The following is a 20,718-nucleotide window of genomic DNA, read 5'->3' on the forward strand; positions in this document are numbered from 1 at the left end:
TAAGTGCAGCAGATTTATGACAGAGAAAGTCTCATCCACTCCATTTCTTACCACACCGCCTCCCCTCTCAGTCATCGTTCCCTCTGCTCCGTGGTCTAATTGAATCCGACCTCATTAAAGAGCCAGAGAATCATAAATATAGATACTTGTTTAAACCTTTGGATTGAATTAATTACAGAGGAGTTCCTACCGTATGAGTGGAATAAGGAGCAGGTGGACAAACTCAAAGGTTTGTTGGGGTTATCCAAACCTGAAGTGAAGGTTTTTGAAGGTGAAGTGTGTCTCGACGATGCCCGTGGTCTTCACTCGGGTTCGGAGGATGTCCTGCTCTGTCGGCTGGTAGTCTGTCGCACCGATCCGATCTAGGCTGTCGAGGTAGCTGCACACAGACATACAGAGAGGAAATAAAATGTTAAACAGTAACAGGAAATTTGTCACACTGCTCAGCTGTTCGAGTCATGGTTGGATAAAAACTACACTGCACACAAACCTTCCCCGGCTTAGCCCCTGCATGTCAGAGCCAACATGTTAGACTTTCATGAGCACTGAGGCAGATTTAGCATTTGTTCTCATTCCTTTTAACATCTTCTTGTCTGATGTATGATGATGTCCAAACAATTTTTGTTTGAAAATAAAGAAACCTTTTCACCAGGTTTTACATAAATCTGAATATTGATATCCTCTGTGAACAACCCACTTCTTTTGATGTTTTTTTTTTACTTATTCGTAAAATTCATGTGTACCTAATATTTATTTTGTATTTTATCACATTTGTATAGCTTCAGCTTTTCCGCTCTGTTCTGACCTGATATTATATCTATGTTCTCTGCCAAGGTATTTAATATTTTTATTATTTCCACTTCAGTCAGACTTCTCTGTAATGTTTCTAGGTGTTCTTGATTATTATGTGTTCACACTTCCTGAAAACCTATCAATTTTCTCTTTTTAACAGATTTTTCAGTCCAGTCAAGGCCTGCATGATTATAGAAAAAAATAATATTCACAATTTCTTTAAATGTTTATTCACTTTCATTTATTTACAGGTTTGAAAAAACAAGAGATTAAGTGCACACAAAGTAAATTTTCTCTTGATATCCCTGTGTTAAATCTTCCCTTGAAAATTATTTTAAAACTTATTGAAAATTAACATATTTAATAAAATCCACTTTTAGAAATTAGGTAAATTCAGGTGTTTGCACATTTTTCCCACATTACCAGCTGGTGCAGATGCCGCTAAGCAGCAAGTTTTACACATCATTGTTTTTTAATCCATGTCTGTGTCCTCACAGTGACTCATCTGACTTTACCTTCCTTTTAACTAAACACTGCTGCTGTCGCCATGGGTACTGTTCTCATCTCCCCTTTGCCATTTCATACTCTGTCTATAGTTTTAATAACTGTACCATCTACTGCGCTTTAGACACTCCATTCTAATCAATAGTCAGTTACTATTTGTTAGTTTTGTGGTCATCTAGAGTTAAAATTTTAAATTGAACAATAAATTTGACAGCTCGAATCTGGACTTCAATTATTCTCAGATGATTGATTTTTTTCTTTGCTTGTTAATCTACCTAACTCTTATCTATGGCTCATAAATATGATCTCAGTGTTGTGTCAACAACTTGCCAAAGGACCAGTTTTATTAGATCTTTAGGCGCTTTGTTTGCAATTTGACTAACCGAAAATGTGATTTTAGAACCAACAAAGCCCTCCCTAAAGAGCTATTAGACAAAAACAAGCCACATGAGGATTATAAAGTAGAAAATGCATCTATGAGGTATTTTTCCTCTTGTAAGGATTATGTCAAAAACATAATATGGCACTGAACATTCAACCTTTATTTTGAGCACATTAATCCAGTAGGGAAGCATTCACACGTTAAGAAATGACTGTGGTTTTTGAAAGAGAAACAAGCAAACGCCATGACAGCTCCTCCACCATGCCTCTCAGTGGGCATCGGGTGCTTTCACACATATTCCATATGTTTATGTTTGTGATGGTGGTACAGAAAATGATTTTTCTTGCCATTCTTTCCAAACAACCAGCTGATATGTAGGTAGTACCAGCATGTCAATAATATATACAATAAATAATTAAAATCTCACTTGGTAGTTCCTATGCAGGAAAGGAGTGTTCTGCTGAGCAACAAAGCCACCATGATAATGATAAGTGCTGACAAAGTGGAAATAGTTAAACCTGTGGATTCTGCGAAGCTATAGAGAGAGGTGAAAGGTTATTTTTTCTTTTACCCGGATGATAGTTTTGGGATGTCTTACCTATACCTTTAAATCTGCCTACCTGTTTATAATCTCCCGTAAACATGGGAGAGTAACATCTGACCTCTTATCTTGTTTTTAAACATCTCAAAAATGTCATAACTGATGTTAGACTAACCTTTTAGTTTACTGTTGATGTTTCAAATTTCAATGTTGTAGTGGCATTGTCTTGGATTCCTGACTAGTGTAACAGTACCAGTTAACACTTTGCCAGCTGATCATTTAGGGTCTTTATTTCTGTTTTCTTTTACCCTCAGTTAAATGGATTGTCTATTAGCATCTGCTGGAAAGGAGAATTACAAATGAAGAATGAAATTGCTGATATCTTCCCCAAATCCCTGAGAAGCTTGTGGATCTCATGCAGTGGAGGACGGAGGGGCAGGGTTTGCTAATAAAACAGAGAAAATGATGCTGGGTGGCCTAACCTACTTTACATTACCTCCAGATGCCAGTGATGAATCTTATGGCTCAGGTTGTTCATAGGTAACATTACATAACAGTGACAAATCCCACCGACTACATTACTGTCACTACAACTGTAGATGATGTGCACTGAAACAAGCAGGGAAGATAGGCTCAGCGGTAAATTACAATGACTGATATTCCCAGAACTGCTTCAACATCAGTGTCTGTTTCTTGGAAAATAGAAGATATCCAATGAGAATTGGGGTTCATGTTTTTTGGTACGGGATAATCGCAGTACATGTTTTTACTTTTATTTACCTTTCCTGTACGTGTCAAATTACTGATGGACATCGGAACCAGATAATTTCCAAATTACATCCCAGCTAAGTTAGCACAGTGAGTGGCTGCCTGTTTGGAAGAAGGGAAGAAACAGGGGGAGGATGAGATGATTCTGGTTATGTAATGGAATATCCCTGGAAGTGCACCTTTATTTTTAATGTAGTGGTGTAAATTAAATGATCCTGAACAGTACAGTGCAGAGATGCATTCTGCCAGTTTTAAAAGTGCAGCTCTCTGAATGGGAACTGATCACTTTCAACCACTGTAGTAATCTATCCCTGCAAGCAGTGGTTTCAGGTCATATCATGCTCAAAAACAGGCTTGTACTGTATGTGCACTGCATTGTAGTTGGTTCTGATTTGAAAGCCTGTTTTCTGCTGGACTGTTTGGCCTCAGTTCCAGTCTCTGTTCTGTCTACCAGACTAACAGATCGCACCAGAAAGAGACAAACAGTATCACTTCTGTGTTTAGAATGTCTTTGCTGGCTCCCTTATGAATGTTGAACTGATTTTAAATGTAATATTAGATTATTTGGGTTTTAAGGCTTTGCACACACTTCTTATCCCATAGTGTAAATCTAGATCTCTTAGATTCACAAACTAGTTGAGTCAAGAATTTTCTAACTTTGCAGGGATAAACTCAAATCCCTGCAACACCATTCTACTGTCCAATGTTGTCCCCATCTATTGACACTTTTAGCCAAACCTAAAGTCATATATGTGACCCTAATTTTAATTTAACACCTTATGTGTAAACTTGTCATTTACATTTTATAGTAAAGTATTTCATTGCAAGAATATTTGTTCTCTTTTTCTGCTTTTACTTGATGTGATGTGTTTATGGAATTCAGCTTACTGGTTGTTTTTAAATAAATATGATTTGATCTGACCATGCAAGGCTTTCTCATCATCAGATAAAGACCGCCTTCAAGACTTCAAAACATCCATGAACAATTGCCCATGGCTGGATTGCAGCAACTTTGAAAGTCTTCTTCAGTGTGTAGACAATCATGATCTTTTTTGCACCTTAATGCTTTTCACTGATCACAGTAACCCCGCACACAAAGGCTCTAAAGCCTGAAGGTTTGCAATTAAACTGTATCCTGAAAAGTCACAACTTCCCTCAGTCTCCCAGCAACCAGCACAGCTGAATCTGGCTACAATTTGGAGGTGTGTGTGCGCTCCTCCCAAGCTGGGAGCTCTATTCCAGTGTGGAGCCCAGTGCAAACTGATTCCCATGTGTAAGTAGTCTGAATAGCATATTATTTATTGGTATGCAGAGTGTGGATTTGTCCATGTCGTTGCTTGGTGAGATCCTTAGACTGAATTCAGAGCAGTGATCTGACATGATGTGCATAGCAAATATGGTGCTTTTAACGGTGAACTTATGACAGTCTGTTGTTGACACGATGCGGTTGTGGTCCTAGTTTGCGGACAAACTGTTGTGACAGAAGACATCTCCATGACCCTGCAAAGACTATCAATAGCCTGGCAGATTTTTAACATCGTACTCTGGCCTTAAATTTGTATGAAGGCAGCCTGAGGCATTTATACAGGTCTTTCTCAAAATATTAGCATATTGTGATAAAGTTAATTATTTTCCATAATGTCATGATGAAAATTTAACATTAATATATTTTAGATTCATTGCACACTAACTGAAATATTTCACGTCTTTTATTGTCTTAATACGGATGATTTTGGCATACAGCTCATGAAAACCCAAAATTCCTATCTCACAAAATTAGCATATCATTAAAAGGGTCTCTAAACGAGCTATGAACCTAATCATCTGAATCAACGAGTTAACTCTAAACACCTACAAAAGATTCCTGAGGCCTTTAAAGCTCCCAGCCTGGTTCATCACTCAAAACCCCAATCATGGGTAAGACTGCCGACCTGACTGCTGTCCAGAAGGCCACTATTGACACCCTCAAGCAAGAGGGTAAGACACAGAAAGAAATTTCTGAACGAATAGGCTGTTCCCAGAGTGCTGTATCAAGGCACCTCAGTGGAAAGTCTGTGGGAAGGAAAAAGTGTGGCAGAAAACGCTGCACAACGAGAAGAGGTGACCGGACCCTGAGGAAGATTGTGGAGAAGGGCCGATTCCAGACCTTGGGGGACCTGCGGAAGCAGTGGACTGAGTCTGGAGTCAGAAACATCCAGAGCCACCGTGCACAGGCGTGTGCAGGAAATGGGCTACAGGTGCCACATTCCCCAGGTCAAGCCACTTTTGAACCAGAAACAGCGGCAGAAGCGCCTGACCTGGGCTACAGAGAAGCAGCACTGGACTGTTGCTCAGTGGTCCAAAGTACTTTTTTAGGATGAAAGCAAATTCTGCATGTCATTCGGAAATCAAGGTGCCAGAGTCTGGAGGAAGACTGGGGAGAAGGAGATGCCAAAATGCCAGAAGTCCAGTGTCAAGTACCCACAGTCAGTGATGGTCAGCTGCTGGTGTTGGTCCACTGTGTTTTATCAAGGGCAGGGTCAATGCAGCTAGCTATCAGGAGATTTTGGAGCACTTCATGCTTCCATCTGCTGAAAAGCTTTATGGAGATAAGATTTCAGTTTTTCAGCACGACCTGGCACCTGCTCACAGTGCCAAAACCACTGGTAAATGGTTTACTGACCATGGTTTCACTGTGCTCAATTGGCCTGCCAACTCTCCTGACCTGAACCCCATAGAGAATCTGTGGGATATTGTGAAGAGAACGTTGAGAGACTCAAGACCCAACACTCTGGATGAGCTACAGGCCGCTATCGAAGCATCCTGGGCCTCCATAAGACCTCAGCAGTGCCACAGGCTGATTGCCTCCATGCCACGCCGCATTGAAGCAGTCATTTCTGCAAAAGGATTCCCGACCAAGTATTGAGTGCATAACTGTACATGATTATTTGAAGGTTGACGTTTATTGTATTAAAAACACTTTTCTATTATTGGTCGGATGAAATATGCTAATTTTGTGAGATAGGAATTTTGGGTTTTCATGAGCTGTATGCCAAAATCATCCGTATTAAGACAATAAAAGACCTGAAATATTTCAGTTAGTGTGCAATGAATCTAAAATATATGAATGTTAAATTTTCATCATTACATTATGGAAAATAATGAACTTTATCACAATATGGTAATATTTTGAGAAGGACCTGTAATTCCTCCAGAAAAACTCACACCAAGGATTCTTGAGACTTAAATTGCTCAGTGCAGAAAAATGCTATGAAAATTATTTTTAACTAATAGTTTTTTCCACTTTCAGAAGATACATCTTTTACTCAGCCTCATGCCTAATCAGGACTAGACATTTTTAAAAAAATATCTCAAATATTGTTTAGATTTTTATTCTATTTTGTATTTAATAGCACTCCATATTTCATCTAGAAAAATACAAATAATGAATTATAAAGTGCAGAGTGTGTTCTCAACATGCAGATAGTGGTGGATGTATGAATATCTTTCTCTTGTAAAAAAGGAGCCGACTTTCAACATAAACACTCACTCATAAACACCAAATAATTTCCCAAGCTCACTCACAGCACACCTGTATGAAGCTACCATCTCATCCAGAGTGGTTTTATTGTGGCTCTATTTCTGTGCAATAATATAACAAAGCAGCTCTATGTGGGCTCTGCTGCCAAGTAGTGGTTAAATAATTAATTTAATGGAAAAAGGTACAAAAAATCAACATTAAACCCTGAAGCTCAGATTGAAAAGCTAGCAACAGGTCTGTTTACAAAATTAACTTTTGGAAAATTCACACCATTACAACTAACAAGCAAAAACTCTTAGTCCTAAAAGGTAAATAGTAGCTAAAACGACCCAGTTGGATCCCATGGTCCCTGGAGGGGAACTGCAAACCTTGCAGCCAATCAAACTTCAGGTTTTGTCCAATCACAACAAATCACTTCTCACAAGTAACCAAACATTATTGCTGCTCTCCATCAGCAGAGGTGAACCCCTTTTCAGGCTAAAGCACAGACAGAGAGAAAAGATGAACACGGTATGCACTCAAACATCCTGCCAACGTAATGGAGATAATGTTTTTTTATTTTTAGATGGGTGATGTTCTTTCAGAGCTAACATACGCTCAGTTAATTCAAAGAGAAACAGATAAATGCTCGAGGGAGAAGATATGTTGAGAGGAAGAAAAAGTAGACGAAATACACACACGAGCACACACAGCTTCACTGATGAGGACTATTGATTTCACAGAGAGAAATGTTGGTTAGATTGTGGTTTGGAAAGGAAGAAGATATGAGCTGGTCAGGAGGAGATGAAGAAAATGAGAAGAAGAAAGCACGTTTTACCTCCTGAGCCAAAACCAGGCACTAATCTGTAACCACAATGTGTTTTATGGAATGAAAATAAATGCAATCACGTACCACATCCTACCCATGCTTGTTTGCTTCAAGAGAGTGTAAGTAGACAGGATTAATGATGACTTGATGCTGAGACAGGTTTCAATTTCCAAAGTGAAAGAGCAATGATTAGATTACAAGGCAATCAAATAACCCACACATTCTTAGCATTAAGGCAACAAAAGGAAGAGGAGTTCAACTGAAGAGAATCAAAAATAAATTAAAGCTGCAAGTAGTGAAACTGGTCTTTTTGAGGCCATTCTGAGTATACCTGTAAACTCACAGTTCCCGTCCTGAGCTACAGCATTTAACACATCCTTTAGATTTATGGAAGGATGCTAAGAGATTTATGAATTCATGACTAACAGTTGTCCTGGCAGCAGATTCTCCCACCTGAGCTGTGTACCCCACAGCTCCTCCAGAGTCACCATGGACCTCTTGGCTGGTTCTCTGATTACTGCTCTCCTTGCCTACCCTGCAGTCTAGGTAGACGTCCATGTCTTGGTAGGTCTGCAGGTGGCCCATCCTCTCTCCATGTTCAGATAATGGATTGAACAGAGCTCTGTGAGATGTTCTAAGCTTGGGATATTGTTTTAGGACCTAACCCTGCTTTAAACTTCTCCACAACGTCCTTCCTGACTCTGCTTCCTGCTGTGTTCCTTGGTCTTCATAAGGTTTCTCCTCTAATGTTCTCTAACAAGCCTCTGAGGCCTTTACAGAATAGCTGCATTCATACTGAGATTACATTACACACAGGCAGAGTCTGTTCAGCAATCAGGTGACCCCTGGGTGCTACTGGTTGTACAGGAATTTACTTGAATTTACTAAATCTGAAAAAGATCAAAGTATCTATGTAATTTTACAAGGAATTATATGCCATGTGGAGCACCCCTGCAGTTTCAATAATAGATGTAATAAATGCTTCCTCTCACCTTCCACTGCAGTGACAAGAATAACTATAAGGCCTACCGGTATATTTCTGAGACCTCAGTTGCTTGATAATTTAGTTAGGAAGGTCAGTCAAAGTTTAGTAATTGTTTCGACTTATCCATTTGTCTTTCACGACCTTTTCTTCCACACAAGGCTGACCCCTCTCTGCTCCTTCAGCTTGCCGTTCATCCTGGAGCCACTTTTCACCAAGTTGAACTTGCATTAACACACGTCAACATTATTTTGTGTACAGAACTGTGGTTCGCCTGCAAGACTCTCTGACAGATAGCAAAGTAAATTACACTTACGCCAGTCTGGAGAATCTGATACGTTTTCTGCATGTGCATGTATCTGCAGAGCTTCTGCAGTAGTCTTTTCCCTCAGACTGATATTTCACTACATTGCACATTAAGTTGATTAACTCCAGACCCCTGAGTATGCTTGCCTCATTTCACTGGTGATGTGCAGAATTATAGAAGAGTGGTGGATTTAAAGACCAGAGAGACTGTTGTTTGTCCAAGATGAGAGGCGTTTTGATTAAAAAGCCAATACATTTTCATTTGGAACAACAAAGGTTCATTCTCTGTAAGCATTAAAAGTCCATATGACAACCTCTGACCTGGGGGAGTCTAATATGTATGCCATAGGAACAATTTTGACACTTTGTATTAAGGACTAATTGTATTTTCTGCATCCGCATAATCTCCCTTTGAAAGAAATTACACAAATCTTAATTTAATTTAAAAAACATTCATTGAATGGAAAAAAAGAATGTTCTTTCCAGATGTAACTGTTTTTATTAAAGTCACTAGTGAGACAGTTATTGGTACTCCACTGTCAATACTTCTACAACCTCTTTAAGCCAATCACTTCTTCTCGTCTAACACAGTTGAAGCATGCAGAGAAAGAGAGAGATCTTTGACCATTCCACTTTACACCGTCTCTTTTTGATGGAACAGTCCTTGGTCCTCTCTGATCTTCAGCTCACCCCAAAGATGTCCATAGCATTTTTGTCTGTGGACTTAGAAGGCCATGGAAGAAGGTTGACTTTGTGTCTGAACCAATTTCCTGTTTATTTGGTAATATGTTTTGCATATTGTGTTGGATTGCCCCTTGCTATGATCCTGTTTCTCATGGACAGGATGTCAAGGCGTAGATGTGAAGAAGAGGGTGTCTGGTTTGGGAACCTCAGGATCTCATCATTACTTATCTCAGGTGATGTGGTTCTGTGGGTTCTTCAGGTCATTAGCTCCAGCAGGCACTAGAGCAGTTCCCTGCTGAATGTGAAGCGGCGGGGATGACCCATGCCCAAATGGAGGAATTTAAGTCTTCCTCATGAGTGATGGTAGGATGGAACGAGGGATGAACATACAGATTGGGGGTTTGTCCACAGTACTTCGGCCATTTTTCTGGTCTGGGTTGTGAAGAGTTGAGCCAAAAAGCAAAGCTCTCGAATTACCGGTAAGTCTACATTCAAACCCTCAGCTATGGTCAAAGCATATGGATCATGACAAGATCCTGGATACAAGCAAAATAATTAATTTTCCTCTGGGGGGTGGCTGGGCTCAGCCTTAGAGATTGTATGAAGAGCTCCATCATCCCGGGGATCTCAAAGTAGAGACTCTGCCTCTCCGCATCAAAAGCAGTCAGTTGAGGTGATTTAGGCATCTGATCATCATCCTGGGTATCTTCCTTTGGAGGTTTTCTGGGCATTTTCCCCTTGGAGTACACCCCAGGGAAGACACAGAACTCAATGGAGGAACCATATATCCTGTCAGGCCTGGGAGCACCTTGGGATCCCCCAGAAAGAGCTGGAGGATCTCGCTGGAAAGACAGATGTCTGGGGGTCCATCCCTGACCTGTTGCCCCCGTGACTCACTCTCGGATAAGCAAGGACAATGGTTGAATGCGATGGATGTTTTGCATGAATATCCTGCTAAAAGTCCCAATAACAACCTATTTTCAGGTTGTTGGCTGGAGCCACCAGATTTGTATTTAAATTTTAATTGTTTAAAACTTTAATTAAAAAAACTTTAATTGTTGTTTTATATTTTATTTGCCAGATTTCTTTTTCTGACTTTCTGTTTTAATAATGTTATAAAAGTCGTCAAACAGATCATTAATTAGTTCAGGTGAGCTGATGCCAGTTAATAACAGAACCTTGCAGATCACCTACTTCAAAATTACATTTTGCATTGAGTGTACTGTTAAAACATTTTATATTCACTTTAAAAGTAATTCAGTCAGTCCTTTCATGTGTGGATTTTGTGAAGCAATGGTTTTATGAGGAAAAAGCAGATTAAATAACTTAAAACTTGTCTACAGTGCTATAGAAATATACACTGCTCAAAAAAATAAAGGGAACACTAAAACAACACATCCTAGATCTGAATGAATTAAATATTATCATTGAATACTTTGTTCTGTACAAAGTTGAATGTGCTGACAACAAAATCACACAAAAATCATCAATGGAAATCAAATTTATTAACCAATGGAGGCCTGGATTTGGAGCCACACACAAAATTAAAGTGGAAAAACACTACAGGCTGATCCAACTTTGATGTAATGTCCTTAAAACAAGTCAAAATGAGGCTCAGTATTGTGTGTGACCTCCACGTGTCTGTATGACCTCCCTACAATGCCTGGAGATGCTCCTGATGAGACGGTGGATGGTCTCCTGAGGGATCTCCTCCCAGACCTGGACTAAAGCATCTGCCAACTCCTGGACAGTCTGTGGTGCAACGTGACGTTGGTGGATGGAGCGAGACATGATGTCCTAGATGTGCTCAATCGGATTCAGGTCTCGGGAACGGGCGGGCCAGTCCATAGCTTCAATGTCTTCATCTTGCAGGAACTGCTGACACACTCCAGCCACATGAGGTCTAGCATTGTCCTGCATTAGGAGGAACCCAGGGCCAACCGCACCAGCATATGGTCTCACAAGGGGTCTGAGGATCTCAGTACCTAATGGCAGTCAGGCTACCTCTGGCGAGCACATGGAGGGCCATGTGGCCCTCCAAAGAAATGTCACCCCTTTATTATCAGAGGTCAATTTAATGCCATCCAGGTTAAGTGATTGACTAAGCAGTTTCCTTTTTTAAGACTCCGGTCCAAAGACGACAACTTCTGTCTTGTCTGAATTTAGAAGCAAAAGATTTAAAGTCATCCAAGTTTTTATGTCTTCAAGACATGCTTGTAGTCTATCTAACTGGTTGGGCTCATCAGGATTTATGGATAAGTAAACCTGAGTATCATCAGCGTAACAGTGAAAATTTATTCTATGCTGCCTGATAATTTTACCTATTGGAAGCATATATATAGTAAAGAGAATTGGTCCAAGTACTGAATCCTGTGGTACTCCACAATTAACCCTGGAGTTTAAAGATGATTTATCATTTACATGAACAAACTGGAATCTGTCAGACAGATAAGATTTAAACCAGCCTAGCGCTGTTTCTCTGATCCCTACAGCATATTCCAGTCTTTTTAAGAGAATATTATGGTCAACTGGATCAAATGCAGCACTGAGATTTAACAGAACCAGTACAGACACAAGTCCATTATCTGAGGCCATAAGAATATCATTAATGACTTTCAGCAGAGCTGTTTTAGTGCTATGATGAGCTCTGAAACCTGACTGAAACTCTTCAAACAGGTCATTGCTGTATAAATGTTCACACATTTGATTAGCAACTGTTTTCTCAAGAAGTTTAGATAAGAATGGAAGATTGGATGTAGGGTTAATGTAGGGTTGTAATTTTTCAAGTCATCTCGATCAAGAGAAGGTTTCTTAAGTAAAGGTTTAATTACAGCTAACTTAAAAGCTTGTGGTTCTGATCCATTTACTAAAGATAGATTAATCATATCTAAAATGGGGCTGGTAATCAGAGGGAACACTTCCTTAAATAATGTGGTTGGGATTGGGTCTAACATACAAGTTGAAGGTTTAGATGAAGCTAATATTTCTGATAACTCAATGTGGCTGATCAAAGTTAAATCATGATGTAACAAGGAGGCAAATATATTTTCACAAAGGACAAGCTTCCTCTTCTTTTAACAAATTAAATTACCATCTGAAAACTCTATTCTGCGTTTATTCAGATTATTTTTTTGTAAAACAAACAAAAAAAAAACATTTCATGAGTTGAAAGAACAAATCTGTGAGAATAAAAAAGTAATACTTTTTCAGGGCATTGTATGTGACAATTCTAACATAATTGTTTAAAAAAAGGTAATCACAGCTGACTGAATTCATTGCTGTTACTTGGTAACCAGTGTGGGGATGGTTAGATACCACCCTCTGGTGTGATATACTGACACAAATGTATTTATGACTTCTTAGGAAGCAGGAACAACACATTGCAACATTATGAAGCCAAGCAGCAGAATACAGAAGAACGGTTCCTGTTATTACTGAGCAGAGATAAGTAGAATGAGTACCTGACTAAAGCTAATTTCCATAAGAAGATATGGACACATAATGACGCTAAAAAAAACCTAAAAGTTCATTACACTGATTTACTGCTGCAATATAATCAACTTCAGAGGTACTGCATCCTTTCAGGTGGATCTTTTGTTGTGTTTAACACCAAAATGCAACAGAATGTACAGTCCAATTTAAAATCTGTTGCAAAAAACAGTTGCATGCGTTAATCTGGGTTTAAAACAGAAAACTGCGTGTTATTACCTTCATATGCACTCAATCTGTTTAATATTGACAACACACAGTGAAATAAACCAACTCACTGTTGCCACAGAATTAAAGTACCTGATGTCTAATTTCTTTGTTCCCTGTGTGGGTACGTGCATGTTATGCGATTGCAGTTCTAAATTATGGCCAGGTCGCAAAGGCAGGAATGCAAATCGCACACAGAGTGTACAGTATGTGCATTGTGGTAAATAGGTCAGAACACTCAGGGCCTATGCACACAAACAGAGAGAGATGGCTTCAGCCGGGAGTTACTTCTCACACAGCACAGCTTTCTGCTTTCTCCAGGGGAAGAACATGTGTATTACATGCATGTGTAGCATGCACAATGCACAAAGAACGCCGGTTTACTTCTCCAACAGTCATATGAGCAGAAAGCTTTGAGTCACAAACCAAAAGCCTGCATCACAAATGAACTTTGCTTTGCAGAAATATCATCAGATTTTGAGGTTTTGCCGTTAAGAAGCACAAACACACAGATCAACAGTTTGTGTGGTCTAATCATGTGATGTTTGTCCTATTGTGTCATTGGCTGGGCACTCTTTTGTACTGCACTGGCCACAACATAATAGGAAGTGTGCATCAATCTTTTATGTGACATTTAAAACAGACACACACACTGACAAATAAGCTGGGACTAAAAGGATCCTGTTCGAGTTCATCACATCCACTCTGCTTCGATTTAGACACTAATCTGACTTTTTCTTCACCTTTCATTGGCTTTTACCCAAATGCTGCTTACTCTCCTCTGTGCCATTATCTCTACTTAATACAACAATGTTACCAATTTCAAAGAGACATTTCTGCTCTTCATCTCTTCCCTGCTTGCATTCCTGGAAAAATTAATATGTATTTTTCTTTATGTTACACAACAACAAAAAGCCTTAAAAGTTCCTTTTAAGAATTTTACAATTTTCGTCAAAACTAACGAAACAACAAAGATAACTTTTTGATTTAATTTGGTTTACCTTTGTCACCTATGGTAGCTGTCATTCTGTTTCCCATCTTGCCATGTGGGCTGATGTACGTATAAATCACACGTCATGTGGGTCTAAATGTGAGGAAGTGAAGGGGACCTTGTGGAACATAAAGAGTCCTGAAACTTTTTTTAAGTATGTGGTTTTGATGTTGTCTTGTTCTGAATGGCGTAAATATGTAGTGGGATCAAGGGTGTAGAATCCACAGTGTTCCGCTGAATGCCCCCAAGTGGTCAGATAATTGTTAGCCAAATCAGAATAATGGGCAAGCTGTCATTTTCACTTTCAAACATCCTGATTGCTGACATAAGTGTATCTTTTACCAGTGCAGATGACGTAGCCAAGCATGAGATTGTGTAATATTATAATTGGGACATTCTTTTGATATCTGAGTTGCAGCTGCATCAGTTCTGCCGCACATGTCCAGTATACATTCACTTGAGACTAAAGTAACCAACAGACTTCTCCTGCTTAGATGAAAAATGTCTTTCTCAAACAGCACAATAAAGCTGTAACTAATAATGTGGGCAAAAGAAACAGCAAACTTTTCTGATTTTGGAGAAAGCAATTTAACAAAATTTATTCATAGTCTGAGTTATTAATGATTCAGTCACCGAAAGCCTTTCTCCTTTGACTTCTACACTGGTTGCTAAACTGAGCACCTGAGAGCCTTTTCTGGTTGGAGAGTTTTTTTATTAGAAAATACCATTTTGGTTTGACTAGTGTTTTTTAAACCAACATGTATTTGGTAACACAGCAAAAGCTTTTCTAAACTTTCCCAGCAGAAATAATTCACTCGCTGTAAAAGTCCCTGCTGTTACTTAGTTAATAGTCTGGTGTTGCTTTTACTGTACGAACTTACATGCATGTTTTGTGCATTTTTTAAAATTGCCCTACTCAGTGTCACATTTCTTTTAATCCGAGTATGCTATGATTAATAACTGTGCAGTATAATTTTTTATGTTCCAAATTATCCATTTTGTTTTAATACTTTTTACCTTTGTATGTATTTGCATGCTTCAATTTGCCTTTCACTTTGCAGCTAATACACGAAAATCCCCTCACTGTGGGACAATAAAGGATATTTCTATTCTACTTATATTTTCCCAGCCCAGGTGCTTGCGATATGTCTTTCAGCATTTGTAGCAGCACATTCATGTTGAGGCAGAAATGACAAATTCATGTTTCATTTATGGGAAAGGTAATCTTGAATGATTTCTGTTCTGAACTACATTATTTAAAAAACAAATCTGATATAATTAATAACTTGACCATCTAGGAGGGGGCAGAGGGTGTTATAGGAGGGGTGTGCAGCCCCTCCAATATAAAAACAGGGGAACACTGCCATTACAAAATAAAACCACAGGCTAATGACATGCTAAACAGCTCTATATATTTGTATGAACATTAAATTAATCACTATTAAAGCAGAAGGACCTCCGTTACAAGTGTTCTTTCAAGAACTATAAAGTCCAAAGTTTCAACTGAAGCGGGTGTCAAGCACAGTCATGTGGTCACAGATGAAGACAAAACAGGCACAGAGCTAGCATATGTTTTAAATAAACCCATCGAATAAATCTAGAAACGTGGATAATGAATGTCAGACAGCAAGAGGGCAGAAATAAGACAAATAAGTTGGTAAAACAAAGTCTAACTAGTCCAGGAGGTGTGATGAATTCACTGATCTGAGGCGTGCAACCAGGTGTTGAAAGAAAAGAAGATGTAACCTAAGAGAGATATGCTTCGTTCAGGTTATCTTCGTTGGCATATTTGAACTTTGAATTTTTGTGTATGGAAATCTGATGTGTTACTTAAACAGAATGTCCACAAACAATTCCTCTCCTCCATGAGCACCCACACAGATGATGAATCAGGTTCAGGGACGGTGATTGTCATATATTGATCATATGCTGTGAAAGCTGCAGTGTGACAGCATTTAAACGATTCGAAATAAGCAGCAGTGTGTATCTGTGTGTGTTTGACTGCATGGTTTTTAGTGTTAGGTGGCCACTAATGAGTCATGTATTGATCTGGAATTAGACAATCTGAACTTGGAGGAAATGTACACACTTATACAGATTCATATTATGCTAGCTTTGTAAAACTGTATATCTGTGCTTTTGCCACAAAGTAACAGTTAGTGACTAATAAAACACTCAGGTCAAAACTTTTTAAATTTGATCGTCTGTTAATATATTTTACTCCTGGCAGGATAAACTATGTATTTAGTTATTTTCTGTCCTTAGTTTTTTTATGCTACCACAAAGCAGTAAAATGTCTCATATAATCAGAAGGGTTTTTGTCCTTTTCTAGATTTCTAGACTCTTCCTCCTATTGGTGCCCATTAAATGATACTCTTCTGTGAGAAGTCACTGTAATTTATACAATTTGCCTTTATCCTTTGACTACTGTTTGATACTACATAATAAAACTGCATTAAAACTCAGTTGACTAACCATCTCAACAGTAATGGTGATGTTACTGTTTTAAGGCCCAAGGCAGGTATTACAGGCCAATAACTCTCAAGGACCACTTTAGTGTGACGATGGTTTAACCAATCAAAAATGATTATTTCAGGAAGAGGACACAATTAAGCAAGGAAAATGTCATCAAAAAAGTCGTCTAAATTACAGCAGAAACTCATACAAACAAACCTTGCACCAAAGCCCGAAGCTTCTGATGCCTGTTTTGTAGAACTACACAAAACCGATGTAAAAACATGGACGTACTACTGTGCTGAGTCGTTGAGCTGGTACTCTCGGGCACGGCTGAAGCACTCCTGGATGCCCGAGTCGGCCCACAGACGTATCATGGCGGCCAGCAGCTCTGCGGAGTATGGCTCCGTGTCCTCCATGCGACTAACGACGTCACACACCATCTTTGCGTCCGCCTGTGAGATGAACAAACAAGGAATCAAGAGGTTAGCATTCAAAAACCCCACATCAAACTATTCCTGAGGTACTAATTAAAATGCTGCAAGAGAAACAGACCACTGCAGGAAGCTTACCTGTTCACCAAGAGTAATAATAACTGATGTGTTAAATATAGCAGAGAACAAGGTCAAAGTTCAAATAGAGAAGAAGACATGACAAAACCCTAAAAACTGTGGAGGAACAGAAAACGTGCAGATACAGATCTAAAATACCCAACAGAGCAGCTCTCAGAGAGGCGTCACTTCAATTCTATTTTTAATCACACTTCATATTGTGGGTAAAACCTTCAAAATAAAGAAAAACAACCACTGGACATTCAGACAGAAGTGGCTGTTTAAAAGCTGCACACAGAAGATCCACAGGGCTGGAAATAGACGACCATTCTGGCATCTCATTCAGTCTGATGGAGGTTTGTTTTTAGGTTGTTGTCAGGCAGCTGCACGCTGGTTGTGCTTCGCTTCAGGGCCAGAGGCTCCTGATCAGCTCCAAGCTCCTTCCAGACAAAGACGCTCTGCTCTGCAGCAGCTCTAACCGAGTCACAGCCTCATAAACAGCTCATATGATCAAAAACACCCATCAACAGAGTGTTAATCTGCAACACTCACAAGCAACACATGTTTATGTCTTTATGATTTAGAAGTAAAACATCATAGAAAAGAAAAACATTGAAACACATTTAAAACCACCGATTATATCTTGTATTTGGATGGATGAGCAAAAAAAACATCCAAAAAAACCTCTTAAGATCTTCTCAGGACCTGAGAGAGTTAAGTCTGAAAGATTCAAACCACTTCACTTTGTTGTGTTTGGAGTAGGATCAGTGGCCTGCAAAGACCATTTTAGTAGGTCATTATACTTTAGGTTGCCTACAATTGAATTCTACAAGCCAATAATATGACAGGCCAGGTTTGGACCCGTGATGCAAACACTTTGGGACGGACTGTAGTGACCGAGGTGCTAACACATAGAAATTATGCAAAAGAATTAGAATTGTGGGTAAAATGTAGAGTAATAGAAATCAAAATCAGCATCACAGTTATTAGGCATAAAATCCCGGCAGCATGTTTTTCCAACATCTTGCAGCCCTTGTGGAGATGCACTGCAGACATCCATCTCGGGGGGTGGGGGAAGAGGCAGCACTATTCCCCCAAGATGAAGGTGCTCCTCCATTTCGGGGCTTCTCCACGTCTCGAGTGGATTGATTCGGGTTCGGGCATCTGATCAGAATGCCTTCCCTTTTGAGTTTTTTTTGGCCAGATCCCACTGGGTACAATCCCTTCTGGCCTGGGAGCGTAACTGTGGAGAGAAATGTCTGATTTTCCCTCGCAGACCTGTTACCCTCTCCACCTTTACTTAGATGAAAATAAGACATCCAATGACCAAATGGATCAACTAAAAAATGGGGAATAAAATGTATCAATCAAATTGGTTTTCTGTCACGTTTATGAGTTAGGAAACCTTTTGATTCCTGAATGAAAAACAAAAGCATTTTAAAAGCAGTCAAATTCCAAAAAATCCCAGATTGATTAGATTAAACACTGCTTACTTGGAAGGAAAATATGACTCAAGACTTTCACACAGTAGCATACTGTATAAGACTTCGTTCTGTTTATACTAAATCTTACTGAGCCCTGATGGACTGGCGACCTGTCCAGGGTGTACTCTCGCCCTCGCCCGTAGACCGCTGGAGATAGGCACCAGCTTCCCTGCGACTGACTATAGTAGAAAATGACTGACACCTGCTAAGATCATTCCAGCTGACAGAAATCCTGACATATCTTATTAGCACACAAAGCCCCCTCCGTAACAGAACCACTCATTGTTTACAAAAGCAATGTGATAGTTGCTCCAAAATACTCCCATGTAGTAACAAGTAATAAATGTCTTTTGACCTATTCTTATCCTCTCTCTGCTTCTTGGAAAATAAAAAGTTCAGATGAATCAGTTCTTCCCCAACGAAACTTACATATCTCAGCAATACAGGCTATCAGATATACACGGCTGCAGTTATCTGAGTCAACAAAGCTTAAGATTTACACCACAAAGTGAAAAACAAACAAAATGTACAACACAGCAGGATATACTGTGTACTATAAATGTGATATAGGAAACCCTGAGGCCTCAGCAGCAAAATAAAGAAATAACACAGTGACAAGACATAAATATTAATCAAGGATGCATTAAAATCCACATTAAACCCAATGACTGCTGTCACTAGAACAATACATCATTAAATTTTATATCAGAGACTCCAGCATGAAACCAGTGGAGCAGTATTGTGTGTCAGATTCAGAGCTGATGTTCATCGAAATGTAATTATAGCCAGACATTATAATTAGATTGTGCAGCACTCAGGCTGAAATTACACTACCTGTAGTCGTGGTCTATTTGAAGTTCGACATTCTACAAACTTTAACAGCAATCGGACTGAAATGATCAACTCAAGCACCGAGCAGATTTGAACACGGCCGCTCTGATGAATTTATGGATCAGAGCTGCTTGTTGTGGTCAGCTTAGCTTCAAACCAGACCTTAAAAATTGTTAAAAAAAAATAAAAAATTTGCTTGTTTGGCATGTTTTTCCCCCTCAGTTGCACCACTTCATTTGCTGCCACTAGATCCTTTATGAAAGTTTGCATCATCATAACACTTGCTCCAAGTGCTGAAACTCAATACCCAGTTGGCATAATTGAACAATTCATGTATTGCTGAAGCTGCTGCAGAGAAAACTAGTTAATGTAAGTGAAACTTTAAGACAGAGTGTTTTCAGGTTTGATCCAACTCTACTGGCCCAAAAAGAAGGTCAAGCACTTGAACATTGAGTGGAACCACCTTCAGCTTCAATTACAGCACAAATGCATTATTATGAGGTGCTTACAGTATGCAGTGTCTGATCTTTCATCGACTCCCAGCAAACTGGTGAGTGATGTCCTTTACAGAACATCCCTTAGATTCCCAGGGGGTTTATATTCTGGACCACACGTTAGCCAGTCCATTTCTAAAAACAACATGCCTTGCTCTTTGAACCAGGTTCTTGGCCCCTTCACAGGTCAGCAGCTCATGACTCAGCCAGCAATGGATTTCAACAAAGAAGTGATGACTTCATTCACCAAATGAAAAAACAAAATCGCTGACATCAACTTCTGGCATATCCCGAGCCTTGGAACTCCTCAGAATCAGCAGATTTTCTCACATGGTAAAATGGTAAATGGACTGAACTTATATAGCGCCTTTCCAGTCATACAGCCCACTCAAAGCGCTTTACACTAGAGCCACTTTCACCCAATTGCACTCACTATCGCTCACACATTCATACACCGATATGCAGATCGATAGGCAACTTGAGGTTAAGTGCCTTGCCCAGGTGCACATCGACATATGGCAGGAGGAAGCTGTAAACGAACCCACAACCTTCTGATTGCAAGACGACTACTCTTCCTACGAAGCCAAAAGTCGCCTCACATCATTTATTCATTTTAGATATTTTGATCTTAAGCTTGAAACCACACAGCTATGTACTATTTATTGTATGTTACCAGTTCTCTTGTTACTTGGTGTGCCAGTATGGAAATGATGCAGATCCATGCTTCAACAATTTTAACTTTAAAAAGCCTTGCATCTCACATTGTTCTTAAAGAAGCAATAAGCTACTTCCTGCATCAGTCTGTGCTGAATAACGGCCAGCTGAAACCTCAACAACAAAAGCAGCATTCTCGATTTAACCAAGTCAGAATCAGAAGACTCTGAATCAGCTTTATAGCCAAGTTTGTACAAACAAACAAGAACTCCAGTG

The 20,718-nt window shown here is 39.4% G+C and overlaps 1 protein-coding gene across 1 annotated transcript in view; it reads right to left on the reverse strand.

Moving 5' to 3' along the window:
• Positions 1–20,718, reverse strand: part of gnao1a (guanine nucleotide binding protein (G protein), alpha activating activity polypeptide O, a) — a 133,110-nt gene that overhangs the window by 21,903 nt on the left and 90,489 nt on the right. The window contains exons 4-5 of the mRNA XM_047351824.1: positions 16,723–16,883; positions 251–379 (exon numbers count right to left, since the gene is read on the reverse strand). Coding sequence (XP_047207780.1) covers positions 251–379; positions 16,723–16,883 — 290 coding nt within the window. The remainder of the gene's footprint in view (positions 1–250; positions 380–16,722; positions 16,884–20,718) is intronic.

This window comes from Girardinichthys multiradiatus, chromosome 2 (genome assembly GCF_021462225.1).
Source record: "Girardinichthys multiradiatus isolate DD_20200921_A chromosome 2, DD_fGirMul_XY1, whole genome shotgun sequence".
NCBI lineage: Eukaryota > Metazoa > Chordata > Actinopteri > Cyprinodontiformes > Goodeidae > Girardinichthys > Girardinichthys multiradiatus.